General features: G+C 60.6%; 2 protein-coding genes across 2 annotated transcripts; one reads left to right on the forward strand and one right to left on the reverse strand.

Moving 5' to 3' along the window:
* The first annotated feature begins 1,533 nt into the window (after positions 1-1,533).
* Positions 1,534-6,512, forward strand: RNF208 (ring finger protein 208). Its single transcript, XM_087704816.1, has 2 exons — positions 1,534-2,167; positions 4,076-6,512. Exon 2 carries the CDS (start codon positions 4,752-4,754, stop codon positions 5,550-5,552), a length of 801 nt encoding a protein of 266 aa, XP_087560942.1. The 5' UTR covers positions 1,534-2,167; positions 4,076-4,751; the 3' UTR covers positions 5,553-6,512.
* A 2,684-nt stretch (positions 6,513-9,196) lies between these two features.
* LOC148048598 (ring finger protein-like) lies at positions 9,197-11,358 on the reverse strand. The gene has a single exon (XM_087704820.1). It carries the CDS (start codon positions 11,125-11,127, stop codon positions 10,078-10,080), a length of 1,050 nt encoding a protein of 349 aa, XP_087560946.1. The 5' UTR covers positions 11,128-11,358; the 3' UTR covers positions 9,197-10,077.
* Between the last annotated feature and the right edge of the window lie 307 nt (positions 11,359-11,665).

The raw sequence follows: 11,665 nt of genomic DNA on the forward strand, positions 1-11,665 counted from the left end.
GAGGCTTGAATAACAGTCAGCGTTTAATCTTCGATCAAAGTTTAAAGACAGGATGGCCAGTTGTTCTCAACATACCCCAAGGATATGCAGGGAGAGAAATACACTTCAGAGAAGGTGTAGCTCCTTTTTATACAGTCAGAAACATCATAAAATAGCATTCTGGCTTCACAATACTCTCACTAGCTTTATTAGTCTTATCTCTTTCCTCTGTTCTCACGATTGGCCATTTGACCCCCTGTTGTGAAGGGAACAGATCAAAGGTGAGATACGTTCTTAGGCAGAAGGTGAGGCATAGGTTTTGACAAATGCCAGGTACTTTCCAATAACAGCATTTCCCCTTAGGAAATAAAAGCACCAGGGTCTAATGTGGCATATTTGTGTTACAACTACAAAGGGCGTAACAGGCATCACAAAAGGCGCAACATATATGTGTCACAGGAAACAAATATTCACCGCATGCAAGTATACAAAGGCATCATCTACAGTGTTTCTCAACCTTGGCTACTTGAAGATGTCCGGACTTCAACTCCCAGAATTCCCCAGCCAGCGAATGCTGGCTGGGGAATTCTGGGAGTTGAAGTCCGGACATCTTCAAGTGGTCAAGGTTGAGAAACACTGATCTAGTATCTTATTATTGAATATATCCTTATTACTATTCCCCTTCAGCCTGATGGGAAGAGGAGGGAGAGAGCAGGGGAGATTTCCCAGGTTAAGTTCTGATTAACTGGTGGGGGGTGGGGGTGCAAGCAACCTGTCCTTCCATGGGTATCCCCAACTTATGTGGGGTACAAACCCACAGGGAACAAAAGGATTTCCACACCCCACCCCATTTGCCATCAATAACTTTTGGCAAGGTCCAGCAGCCCCCCTCCCCCGAGGAGGAATCTGCTCAGCAGCAGGACACCAAAACCCCTCCCAATTTTATGGTAGCCTTACTGCTGATGTTATTTTCCAAGCACTTTAGGAACTTGGAACAAAGGTGGGGATTAAAAGGGATTCGGTGAGCTTCTTCTTCTCGAGGTCAAGATGGAAAGTCTGCAAGGTGGATCTTGAAAGTGGGGAGTGGAAAGAGCATGAAGGGCGCCTGGAGGCTGTCCTCCCCCCCCCCCCGCCCCAGGATCAGGAGGAGGCCAGGTGTCTCTTTCTATTCCCAAAGGTTGGGGAGTGGGAGAGCAGGCTAAGCAAGTTTGGGGTGGCTGGCTGGGGTGTGTGTGTGTGTGTGAAGAAGGGGAGTGCGTTGAGCTCTGCTCCAGCCGAGCAACATCGGATGGAAGCAGCCAGGGCTGCCTGGGGGTGGATTCTTCCTCTCCTTCGGGCTCCTCGGCATCTCTGCCCATCTCTGGAGGTCCCTCGGCCTCTGCTTTGCCCTTTGGGCTCCAGAGCGACCTACCCCGCAGGGCTCTCGTTCCAGGCTGCAAGGGGAGGCCCACCCGGCAGCCGGAAGGAAGCTGCTGCACTGCCGCCACCACCGCCGCCTCCGAGGGTAACTTCGCAACTGCCCGCCGGGCGAGCGAGCGAGGAAGGAAGGCGGAGCAGAGCCCAGCGCGGCTCTTCTTCCTGCGCGACCTGAAGACACGAGCTTCTCCGCAGCGTGGCTGGCAGGAGCGGGCGGGCGGGCGCTAAGGCAGCGCAGCCCGCGAGGTCGGGCCAGCGGCGGCTGCTGATTGAGGGAAACGTGAGCCGAGCGAGCGGGGCTGCCTGCATCACTGCAGTGCTCTCACTGCGGAAAGAGCGGGGGACGGAGTGAGGCGGCGGCCGCGGGCATCCGGCAGCGGCAGGGCAGGCAGGCTTCCCCATCGACCAGAAGCAGACGGCACCGAGGCATCCCGCGATCCCGGGCATCGCTGGCCTTCAAGCCGCCGAAGGAAAGGAGGCAAAGCCGCCGCTGCGGCCTCTCTTGGGTACCAATCGCGCCCGCCCGGCCGCAGCTTAGCATCCCGCTCCGCCTCGGGGGCTCCTAGGAAACCAGAGAGAGGACCCGTCGGCCGGGCGCTCTCCCTCCGTGCCTTCCCGGCTACGGGGCGCTTCGGCTGAGCCCGAGGACGCGGCGTCCGCTCCCCAACGCACCTGCTCCTCGGCCAAACCGCTGGAGCGGCGCCAGCTTGCTGGGGAGCCAGCCGTGGAGGATGCCCGGGGCTCCGGGACAGCCGGGTGGGAACCGACAGAGGTGAGGATCTGGGACCGCGATGAGGGTGGGAGGGTTGCCCACGAACAACGGGTTAAGGATCTGCCTCGGGCCAAACACGATGGGCCCCGGAATAGCGAGGCCCCACCAGCAGCCTCCTCTACAAAGGCAGCAGACTAGCTGTGCTCGTTGGCTCCCGGGCCTCTGCAAGGAGGGCGCTGGACTCAACCCCCTTCGCCTGAATTCACCAGGCACTTTCCCTCCAAAGACGCCACAGCAACTCCTCCTCCTCCTCCTCCTCCATTAGTGTCCTTCCTCCATCACCCCCAGCAAGGTCTCTGCAACCCAGAAGAGATGGGCCATCAGCAGCGTCTCTCTTGGGCTGCCCAGCGACATTCCTGCTGCAGGACCTGTGAGCCCCCAGAAGCTGCTCAGGCGATGAAAGGGGACGTGAGCTTTGTGGCAGAGGGGAGATGAGAGCCGGTCGTCTTCTCCTCCCGCTCTGCCAGCACAGCTTGTCTGTAGCCCAAAGGCACCTGCCAGCAGAGCGGAGGGCAGAGAACTCTACGTCCCTCCTGGGTCCCTCCTGGCCGAGAGCCTTCGCTCCTTCCTTTTCAAAACAGGCTTCCTGGCCGGGCTTGAAACAAACGCAGGGCTGGTGCTCTCACCTCATGGCACCTTTGCCTCCCCATCTTTGCTCCTAAAGGGCCGGTGAGCCCATTACTTCAAAACTGGCCCCACTGCATTGCAACCTGAAGTTATTCTGCCTCACAAGCCCCCATCCCAAGACGTTAGCTCCCCATCAAGGCCTCCTGGCTGGCCCTGGGCGAGCCTTAGCCAGCCGTGTCCCTTAGATTTGTATCAGGCAGGATTTCAACAGCGATCCAGAGGGCCCCATCTCAGCCTTTCAGGGCAGGCTGCTTTCTTCAGCAACAAGACAACCCCCCCCCCCCCGCTTTGGGTCTTTAAAGGAACCCTGTCCCCCACCACCACCACCGGGAGAGACGATCTCTGGGCTAATGTTGGAGTTCCCAGCTTGCCCCAGAAGAGGAAGTGGCCGCCATCGCAATCGGCCTCCGTGGCCAAGTTGTGACTGGGGAGCTGTGACGCGGAGCAGGGGCCCAGCCTCTCAAATGCAGAAGGACCAGAGTCTCTTATGGGCAGTTTGGAAACTTGGCTGGTGCTGCTCGAGCAGATTGTTCCTGGCAGCTGTGGACAGAGATTGGCACGGCCCTCGCCCCGTCCTTTCCCCAGCCTGAAAACAGTGTGTGTGTGTGTGAAGGGAGACCTGCCTTCAGAGGCCAGGGCTCATCTTGAAGCATTTCCACATGCCCCCTCCCCAAGGTAGCCTTACACCCCATCCATGTCCCGAGTGCCTGCAGGGTCTTTTGCAGGGTCATCTTTTCACATAGATGCCGGGGGGGGGGGGCTGTGTATTGCACACACACACCCCCGCCCGAGGTTTCAAAAATGCCTTGCAGAGCAACAGACCCAGTTAAGAGCTCCAGGCCTCTCTGAGCTCTCTCCAGGAGAGGGTGGTAGCTGAAGGCCAGATAAGATGCTTGGCACAGAGAAGGTACCCAATTTGGTGCCTGCTATCTCTGGGTAGGAAGGTCAGGGACAACTGGTGCTGAGCGAAGAGGGCCCACAGCTCCACCTGGCCTGGTTGGTTCAGAGCAGCAGAGAATTATGGTTCAGGGAATTAAAAACGCTCCTAGCCCGCAGAGAGTAAATACACCAAAAGAGAAAGAGGCAGGGAATAAGTCAGGGAAGAACGGAGAGAAAAGAACTGACAATCGCCAGTGGGGAGTTGAGCAGCAGAGCACAGGGAGATGCCAGGTGTGCTGGCTGGTATTTCAAAAGGAGCCCCCGTTTTCTGGATGCCTTTCAAGCTTTGGGAGGGGGAGCAAAGGGACCCACAAACATGCACTGCTCTGCTTTGTTTTCCAGGGGTCTGAAGGGCCGCGCCAGTTCCAAGTGAAGCCGGGGCAGCTTCCCCAGAGCAAAGCCTCTGCCTGGCGCTTGAGCAGGATCTGCCCCACCTGGGGGCCTTTTCCTGGGACCTGATCTTCAGGGAAGAGCGTGGAGGAAGGTGCACGTCAGAGCTCAGGAATTTGCAAAACACATTCTTGAGCGTTGTTAGGATCTCCCCACACGTAAACAGGAACCGAGGCGCACGGGGAGGGAGGGAGGGAGTGCTCGGGCCTCCCCTGGACACTCCGGCCGCATTCCATCCCCTCCTCTTCACCCGAGTGGGCTCAGCCACGCCAGCAGGGCGGAAGGCAAGACACAGTCCAGCACTCCCCCCCGCCCCGGCCTCCTTTCCTAGGGCTCATCCGGGGCTCATCCTGCCAGCCAAGCACCCACCCTGGGAACTAGGCCCAACGCCCTGCTGCCCAAGAGAGCCGCATCTGTGGGCATAAAAAAACTCCCGGAGTGGACATCGCCCCCCTCCCCCCGGCCTTACGACCCGCCTTGGACAGAAAGCGTGGAAGGCCCAGGCCGCAGCCATTTTGGCAGCCCCGCTGCAGGATGCGTCTCTGCCCTGCTGCCCCCCTCCAGCGCTGCCCCTTCATGGTCCGTGCCCGGTTCAAAGCCTGGCTTGCCACCAGCCCCATCTAGCCTCATGCAGGAGGCCTTTGGAGGACACAGAGCCGCGGACAGGAAGGTGAAGAGCCTCCTCATGTCATGTCTGAAGGGGCAGCAGGTCATCATCAAAATGGAGGCCATGAAGATCATCCACCCTGAAAAGTTCTCGGAGCTGCAGAGCTCCCAGTCGCGCTATGTCCCGGCCCCACGCCGGGACCCTCCCCTGGTTGCCAAGCGGGCCTGGCCCTCCGATTCCGAGATCATCGTTAACCAGGCCTGCGGCGATATCCCAGCCTTAGACCACAACCCGGGGTCTCTGGGGCTGTCCCGGACCCCGCCCCTGCCCCGGCGAGAGCGGCTGTATCCAGGGCAGCGCAAGGGCAGCTCCGACCTCTGCTTCCACCGCCAAGCCCCGGCCTCAGATGAGGTGATCGTCAACCAGTATGTGCTGCACCCCTCCACTCCCTCCGAGCCCCTGGAGTGCCCCACCTGCGGCCACACCTACAACTTCACCAACAAACGCCCGCGCATCCTCTCCTGCCTGCACTCGGTGTGCGAGGAATGCTTGCAGATCCTCTACGAGTCCTGCCCCAAGTACAAGTTCATCTCCTGCCCCACATGCAAGAGGGAGACGGTGCTCTTCACCGACTACGGGTTGGCCGCCCTGGCGGTCAACACCAGCATCCTCAACAGGCTGCCGGCCGAAGCGCTCTCGGCCAACCAGGCGCAGTGGAGCGGCGAGACCGACCGCAGCTGCTATCAGACTTTCCGCCAGTACTGTGGGGCGGCCTGCACCTGCCACGTCCGGAACCCGCTCTCTTCATGCGCCATCATGTAAGCTGCGTGTCTGCCCCTGCCCCGCTCTGCCCACCATCTCCCGCCGGCCTCGGCAGTGGGATTGTGTGAGGGAGAAGAGGGTGGCTTCCTTCTGCAGGTCCTGGGAGATGCCCGACCGACTGGTCCTCCGCGATGAGCAACTATTTGGCAGGGGACGCCCCTGAAGTTGGGACGGCTGCTGCTTGAAGGAGAGGAAGTAATCTTGGGCAGTCACTCCTGGTCGGGAGGGCCTGCTCCTGGCTGGGGCTGTCGGAAGAGCCACCAGGAAGCATTGTGGAGATCCGACCGCCCACTGCCCTCCCCTTCCATCCGCCCCGCCCCCTTCCTCTGCGCATCCCGAGAGACCCCCAAGCCGTGCTTGGCTTGGCTACTCAAGGGCTGGATGTGGCCTCTTTCCTTTCAGCTGACGGCTCAGCCCCGGTGGGGGAGAACAGGGCGCTTGTTGGGGGAAGACGAGCCAAGGCAGGACCCTGGAACAATACAGAGACGATGCCAGGCGGGGCCTGTGCTGGAAAACACGGCCGACGCCAGTTTTAAGTTATTTGCCAAAGCTTCTGATTCTGTGGCCAAGTGTTGTTAAGTCCACTCCATGCTGCCAACTGAAGTCCGGTGGCAAACAGGAATTTCCTAAAGAATCGCCCCGTTTTCCTGATACAAATCCTTAAGGGAAGCGGAAAACAAGTGTACATTTTTAATCCTCGTTTTGGAGGAAGCGTTCCTCAGCACTGTTTCAGAAATGCATCTTATTTGGGCCCTTGCTGCCGAATAAAAGGGACCGAGAGGGCAGTGATCCCTGGGTCGCGTCTCCTGGGGCGGAGGGAAAGGGGTGCCCCCTGGCAACGGAGGCTCTGGCAAGCAGCAGCGCCCTCCCACCCGGGACACGGAATCTCCTCCTAGGAAAAGGAAGGTCCTCTTTTCCCTCTAGGGCGACTTCGGGAGCGGACAGGGTATGGCCACTCCCCAGCTGGTGTCCCTCCGTTCGTGGAAAAGCCCCCCCCCCCAGCTGAAGGGGCAGAGAGAAGGCGGCCGATCCCCAGAATGCCATGACAGTATCAGGCTGGAGGGAAGAAGATGCCCACTTCCTCTGGCGGAGGCTGGTCTGGGAGGAAGTGCCCACCTTACAAAACATTCTGTGCCAAGCTAGAAAGGAAAAGCCATAACTTGACCTGACTCCAACCTGCCCCCGAGAAAAGGGGCTTTCCTTAGTGACCCATCTCTTGAGGTTCTGTGGGTCCGGGAGAGCCGAGATTTACAATTCAGTTGCCCTACAGGGGGGGTGGGGGTCTTTCTAGAAGTCAACCAGGAAGGCCGGCTCAGCTGGCAGTGGGCCACCAAGGGGCACCCCTGGGTCAAGCCGGGTTCAGAATCTGGAGAAGCCGCAGCACGAGGAGGGCTGGGAGTGAGGCCTGCTGGGAGCCCAAAAGATCCTCCAAAGGGGGACGTTGAGTCTTGCCAACCGGGGATGCCCACGTCAGCCAAAGGGCAGAGCTGCCTTAGCCAGGCTCTTCTCGGCTTCGCTTCCACAAGGGCGGAGAGGATGGGGAGCCAACTCCCCCCCTGAGTCCATCTCAAGAGGAGGAGCTGAGGAAGGCAAAGTTCCTCGGTGGTGGGCTGGGCATTTCCCCTCCCCCCAACCTCCCAGGAACACCTCCGGTCAGGAAAGGCCTGGCGTTGGCTTGGCCAAAGGCCCACAGCCGCTTGTCCCTTGGGTAGGTTGCCAAGCTTCACCCAAAGCCCAGGCGGAGAGGAAAGAAGGCGCTGCAGCCATCAACCCAGAGAACAAGATGGCTGACTAAGAAGATCCTGTTTTATACCTGGCGGTCTCGTTAACCCTCAGCCCAATCTAAATAAAGAATGCTCCTGAACCAAAACAGGCATGTGCTCTCCATTCATGTGTGTGCAGAGGGAGGGAGAGAAAGAGGAGGCGTGTGTGCGAGAGAGGGAGTGAGAGGGAGAGAGAGGAGGCAACTCTGTGTGTGTGTGTGTGTGAGAAAGAGGGAGAGAGGGAGAGAGAGGAGGCAACTCTGTGAGAGAGAGGGAGAGAGAGAGGGAGAGAGGGAGAGAGAGGGAAGGAAGGAGAGAGACGGAGGGGAGAGAGAGAGGAGGCAACTCTGTGAGAGAGGGAGAGAAAGGGGGAGGGGAGGCAACTCTGTGTAAGAGAGAGGGGGAGAGGGAGGGAGGGAAAGGGAGAGAAAGAGGAGGAGTGTGTGTGAGAGGGAGAGAGAGGAGGCAACTCTTTGTGTGTGTGTGAGAGTGAGAGTGGGAGAGAGGGGGAGAGAGGAAGCAACTGTGAGAGAGGGAAAGAGAGGGAGGGAGAGAGGGAAAGAGGGAGAGAGAGAGGGAGGGAGAGAGGGAGGGAGAGAGAGAGGAGGCAACTCTGTGTGAGAGAGGGAGGGAGAGAAAGGGGGAGAGAGAGAGGAGGCAACTGCGTGAGAGGGGGAGAGGGAGGGAGGGAGAGAAAGAGGGAGAGAGGGGGGGAGAGGGAGGGAGAGAGAGGAGGCAACTCTGTGAGAGAGAGGGAAAGAGAGGGAGAGAGAGAGGGAGGGAGAGGTGGTGGGCGAGAGAGGCCAACCTGCAGAGAGTGGACTGGGGCGCTGGAAGAACCGGGCTCCGGGCCGCAGAGGTGGGGTTTCCTCAGCTGACCGCTGGCTCTGCCTGCAGCCAGAGAGTCCAGCAGGCGGCTCGCCACCCTCCTTGCCCTGATCATAAGATTTGTTTGAAGAGTTTGTTTTAGAGCCAAGGTGGCGCAGTGGTTAAATGCAGCACTGCAGGCTACTGCTAGATCAGCAGGTCAGCGGTTCAAATCTCACCGGCTCAGGGTTGACTCAGCCTTCCATCCTTCCGAGGTGGGTAAAATGAGGACCCAGATTGTTGGGGGCAATATGCTGACTCTGTAAACCGCTTAGAGAGGCCTGAAAGGCCTATGAAGCGGTATATAAGTCTACTGCTATTGCTATTGCTATGATCAGCCAGCGCAACTGGAGGACCCAAAGGAAGACAGGTTCATCCCCTCAGCCTGAAGGAAAAGCTGTGAGCCCTCAGCTCCTCCAGTGGGTCTCCGAGGGGTCCTTGAGGGGGCCGTCACCCATCACTCGAGAGCTGTTTGCTTTGCCTCCCCCACCGTTTCTCCCCCCCTCTTCCTCCACGTGGTTCCTGCCACAAGGGGGAGAGAGGAAGTGGTTCTGTGGCTGAAGCTTTGCAATGAAGCAGGAAACGCCTGGAAGAGGTGTGGCAGTTGGGGAGGGGGGGGGTCAGGGCAGGGCAAAGAAGCCACTGGAAACGGGTCCACAGACACACGCCCACAACACAGGACTCCCAGGGTCACCAGGTGTGCAGTGCACCCTATTTGTGTTGTAAGAAACCAGGCCATAATGCTCAACACCGAGAGAGGAGAGACTCTGGGGTGGCGTAACCCTGCCTCCTCCTCCTGCCCTTCAGGGAAGGCGGCCCCTCCTTCCTCCCACCCTTCACGTGCCACCAGCTCCCCCAGGCAGGCCCTCCCCTCCCCTTCCTGCCGTCCTGGGGAGGGGGGAAGGCACTTGTGAGCCCCCCCAAGGCGGCCACCCTGAAGGGACCCCCATTTGCTCACTAAGCAGAGTCGGCTCCAGGTAGAGAGTCACGCACGAGACAGCCATTCTGGGAAAGCCTTTATGTGGGTCTGCCCCAGAGAGCGGGCGTTCGGCCTTTCAGGGGGGCGGGAGGGAGGGGCACTGGGTCTCCCAGGTGGGCAGGCTGGGGAAAGCAGCCCTGGCGGGAGGCAATCCACAGGGGATGCTGGAGCAGAACAGCCAACGGGTTTCTGGGCAGCTGCCGACCTCCTCTCCTCTCCTCCTCCCCCACGCTTGAGGCAGGCCGTGCCAGCCGCTCCCGCCTCTGCCCTCCTCCACCGAGCAAGCAGAGGGCGCCTGGCACCTGCTGAGTCACGCCAAGCCAGAAACCCCGTGCGCTTGGTTTGGCCAGATTGCCTGGCAGCTTCCTCTCTTCCCTCTTGGCGAAGAGGACGATGTTGTTGGCAGCAACCGTTCCCTTACACACCAAGCCCGGACCCTCCCAGGCAGCCTCCGGTCGTTGCTGGCTGGGTCGAGGACGCAAGGATCCGAGGCTTTGTGGAGAGAGCCTGGGCAAGAGGGCTGGCGTGGGCCGAACAAGGCCAGTTTCCTGGGAAAGCACAGGACACCACACTGCCAAGAGCTCAACCGGTTGGGTGCCAGGGACAGCCCCTCCCTCTGCTGCACCAGGTGCTCCTCACTGGCCACAGATATGGCAGCCCACTTCCCCAGGCCCTCAGAGCCATCTCCAATTCATCTGCGCCGCCTGCAAATGCCACCGTTCCCTGCTTTCCGAAGCCTCCTTTCCCAGGGAGCTGGTTCCTTGCTTGGTCGGAGGAGCGGGCAACATTCCCAGGGAAGCCACGTAGAGAACAGCCTGGAGTTTGGGCCCTTCCTCGCTTGCAGGCTGTGCCGGAGGCCCCCACCCTTCCTCGCTAGCTCGCAGCCCCCTGGATGCGAGCCAGGCCAGCGGGAGCCCTACTTGTCCAGGATGAGGAAGAGCAGCAGCAGCAGAAGGATGGGCAGGAAGACCAGCAAGAGGCTCAGCATCTCCGCTGCGGCCAGAGCCAAGAGAGCCGTCCGGTAGCACCAGGGGCATCGGCGCTCCAGCTCCGCCAGGCCGCCCACCAGGCAAGCTGGATAGCGGAGGCAGGGGAAGAAGCCCATCACGCGGCTGGTGTGGAAGCGGACGCGGAAGTGGTGCTCCAGGCCCCCCCAGAAGCCGGGCTGCCGGGGTGGCAGTGGGCTAAAGGCAGGGGGCTCCGGGCCCTGGGCAGCGTTCAGCAGGAACAGCTCCTCTTGCAGCTTGCAGATCTCCCACTCCATCATTGGCGTCTTCTGGCGGCAGATGGGGCATCGCACACGGCCAATGTCAGCCGCGCTGCCCGCCTGGAGGATGGACTGCAGGCACTGGCCGCAGAGCACGTGGCTGCAGTTGAGCAAGGCCGGCTTGCGCTCGTCTTGGTCGTAGAGCTCCGTGCAGATGGGGCACTCCTGCTCGTCCACCCCCACAGGGTCTTCGGCTTCAATGCAGCAGGATTGCCCCGGGGGCCCCCTGCCCGGGCCCAGCGCTTTGCTCCCCAGCAGGCAAGCCCCTTCCCTTTCCTCCTCTTCCCCCAAAGTCAGCTGGGGTGCATTTCCTGGCGGGCGGTTCTCCTCCTCCTCCTCCTCCTCCTCCTCCTCCTCCTCCTGCCCAAGTGTTGCAAGCCCAGGTTGGCCATAGGCCTCTTTGGTCATAGGAGACCCTCCAGAATCCACTCCCAGCTCACCCAGACCTCCTTCTGGATGCCCCATGGGGGAAGCGATGCTGGGCTCCTCCTCCCTGCCTCCAGAGGGCTCATCTGCTTCTGGCCCAGTCCTGGGCCCTTTGCCCTCCTCCTCTGTCAGCTGGGGACCAGTCCACTCTCCCTGCAGCAAGCCTTGCTGAAAGCTGCCCGAGGAGGGAGCAGCCCTGGACTCAGACTCCTCCTTCTCGGGGTGAACCTCTGCGCCCCCAAGGGCCGAATCCGAGGGAATCCTCGTCCCCATCCTCGTCTTGCTCCCAGCTTCAAGGAAAGGCGGTCCGGGAGCGGCTCAGCAGCTGCCGCCTTCTGCTTCTGGGGGCCAGAGTTGCCCGGGGCGCACGGCAGGATTCCATCCCGCCCAGCCTGAATCTCCTGCCCGGGAAGGGCTGCTGCTGCCTCTGCTCGGCGGCCGAGCGGCCTGACCCCAAGGGCCGCCAACAGGAAGGCTGGCAACAGCTGGGATCCTCTCTCGACTTGCGACAACCGAGACGCTGAATGGAGGGCGGAGCAGCTTTCCCTCGGCTGCAGGCCAGCGGGCGGGGGCGGGGCCGGCTGAGCAGGTAGGGCCATCCAGGTTGCTCCATGGGCAGCGATGCTGACGGGCGCGGCTTTTGTTCCTCCGTGCTGAGATGACGCCCAGAACAAGGGTCGCTGCTGCCTTTCTGTTGGCCTGCTGCCCTTCTTTGGGCTGGGCTGCGTTTTCTGGAGGAGGAGGGGGGGGGCGCTGCTCTGAGAGCAGCCCCAGCAGCAGCCATGCTGAGCGCTGCCTGTTTGAAGGGAGG

The sequence above is a fragment of the Thamnophis sirtalis genome, unplaced genomic scaffold (genome assembly GCF_051295495.1).
Source record: "Thamnophis sirtalis isolate CommonGarterSnake01/CBP01778 unplaced genomic scaffold, rThaSir2_p1.2 scaffold_2, whole genome shotgun sequence".
NCBI lineage: Eukaryota > Metazoa > Chordata > Lepidosauria > Squamata > Natricidae > Thamnophis > Thamnophis sirtalis.

Coding starts and splice junctions, on each gene's coding strand:
- RNF208 (XM_087704816.1), top strand. CDS start 4,752: ATGCAGGAGGCCTTTGGAGGACACAGAGCCGCGGACAGGAAGGTGAAG.
- LOC148048598 (XM_087704820.1), bottom strand. CDS start 11,127: ATGGGGACGAGGATTCCCTCGGATTCGGCCCTTGGGGGCGCAGAGGTT.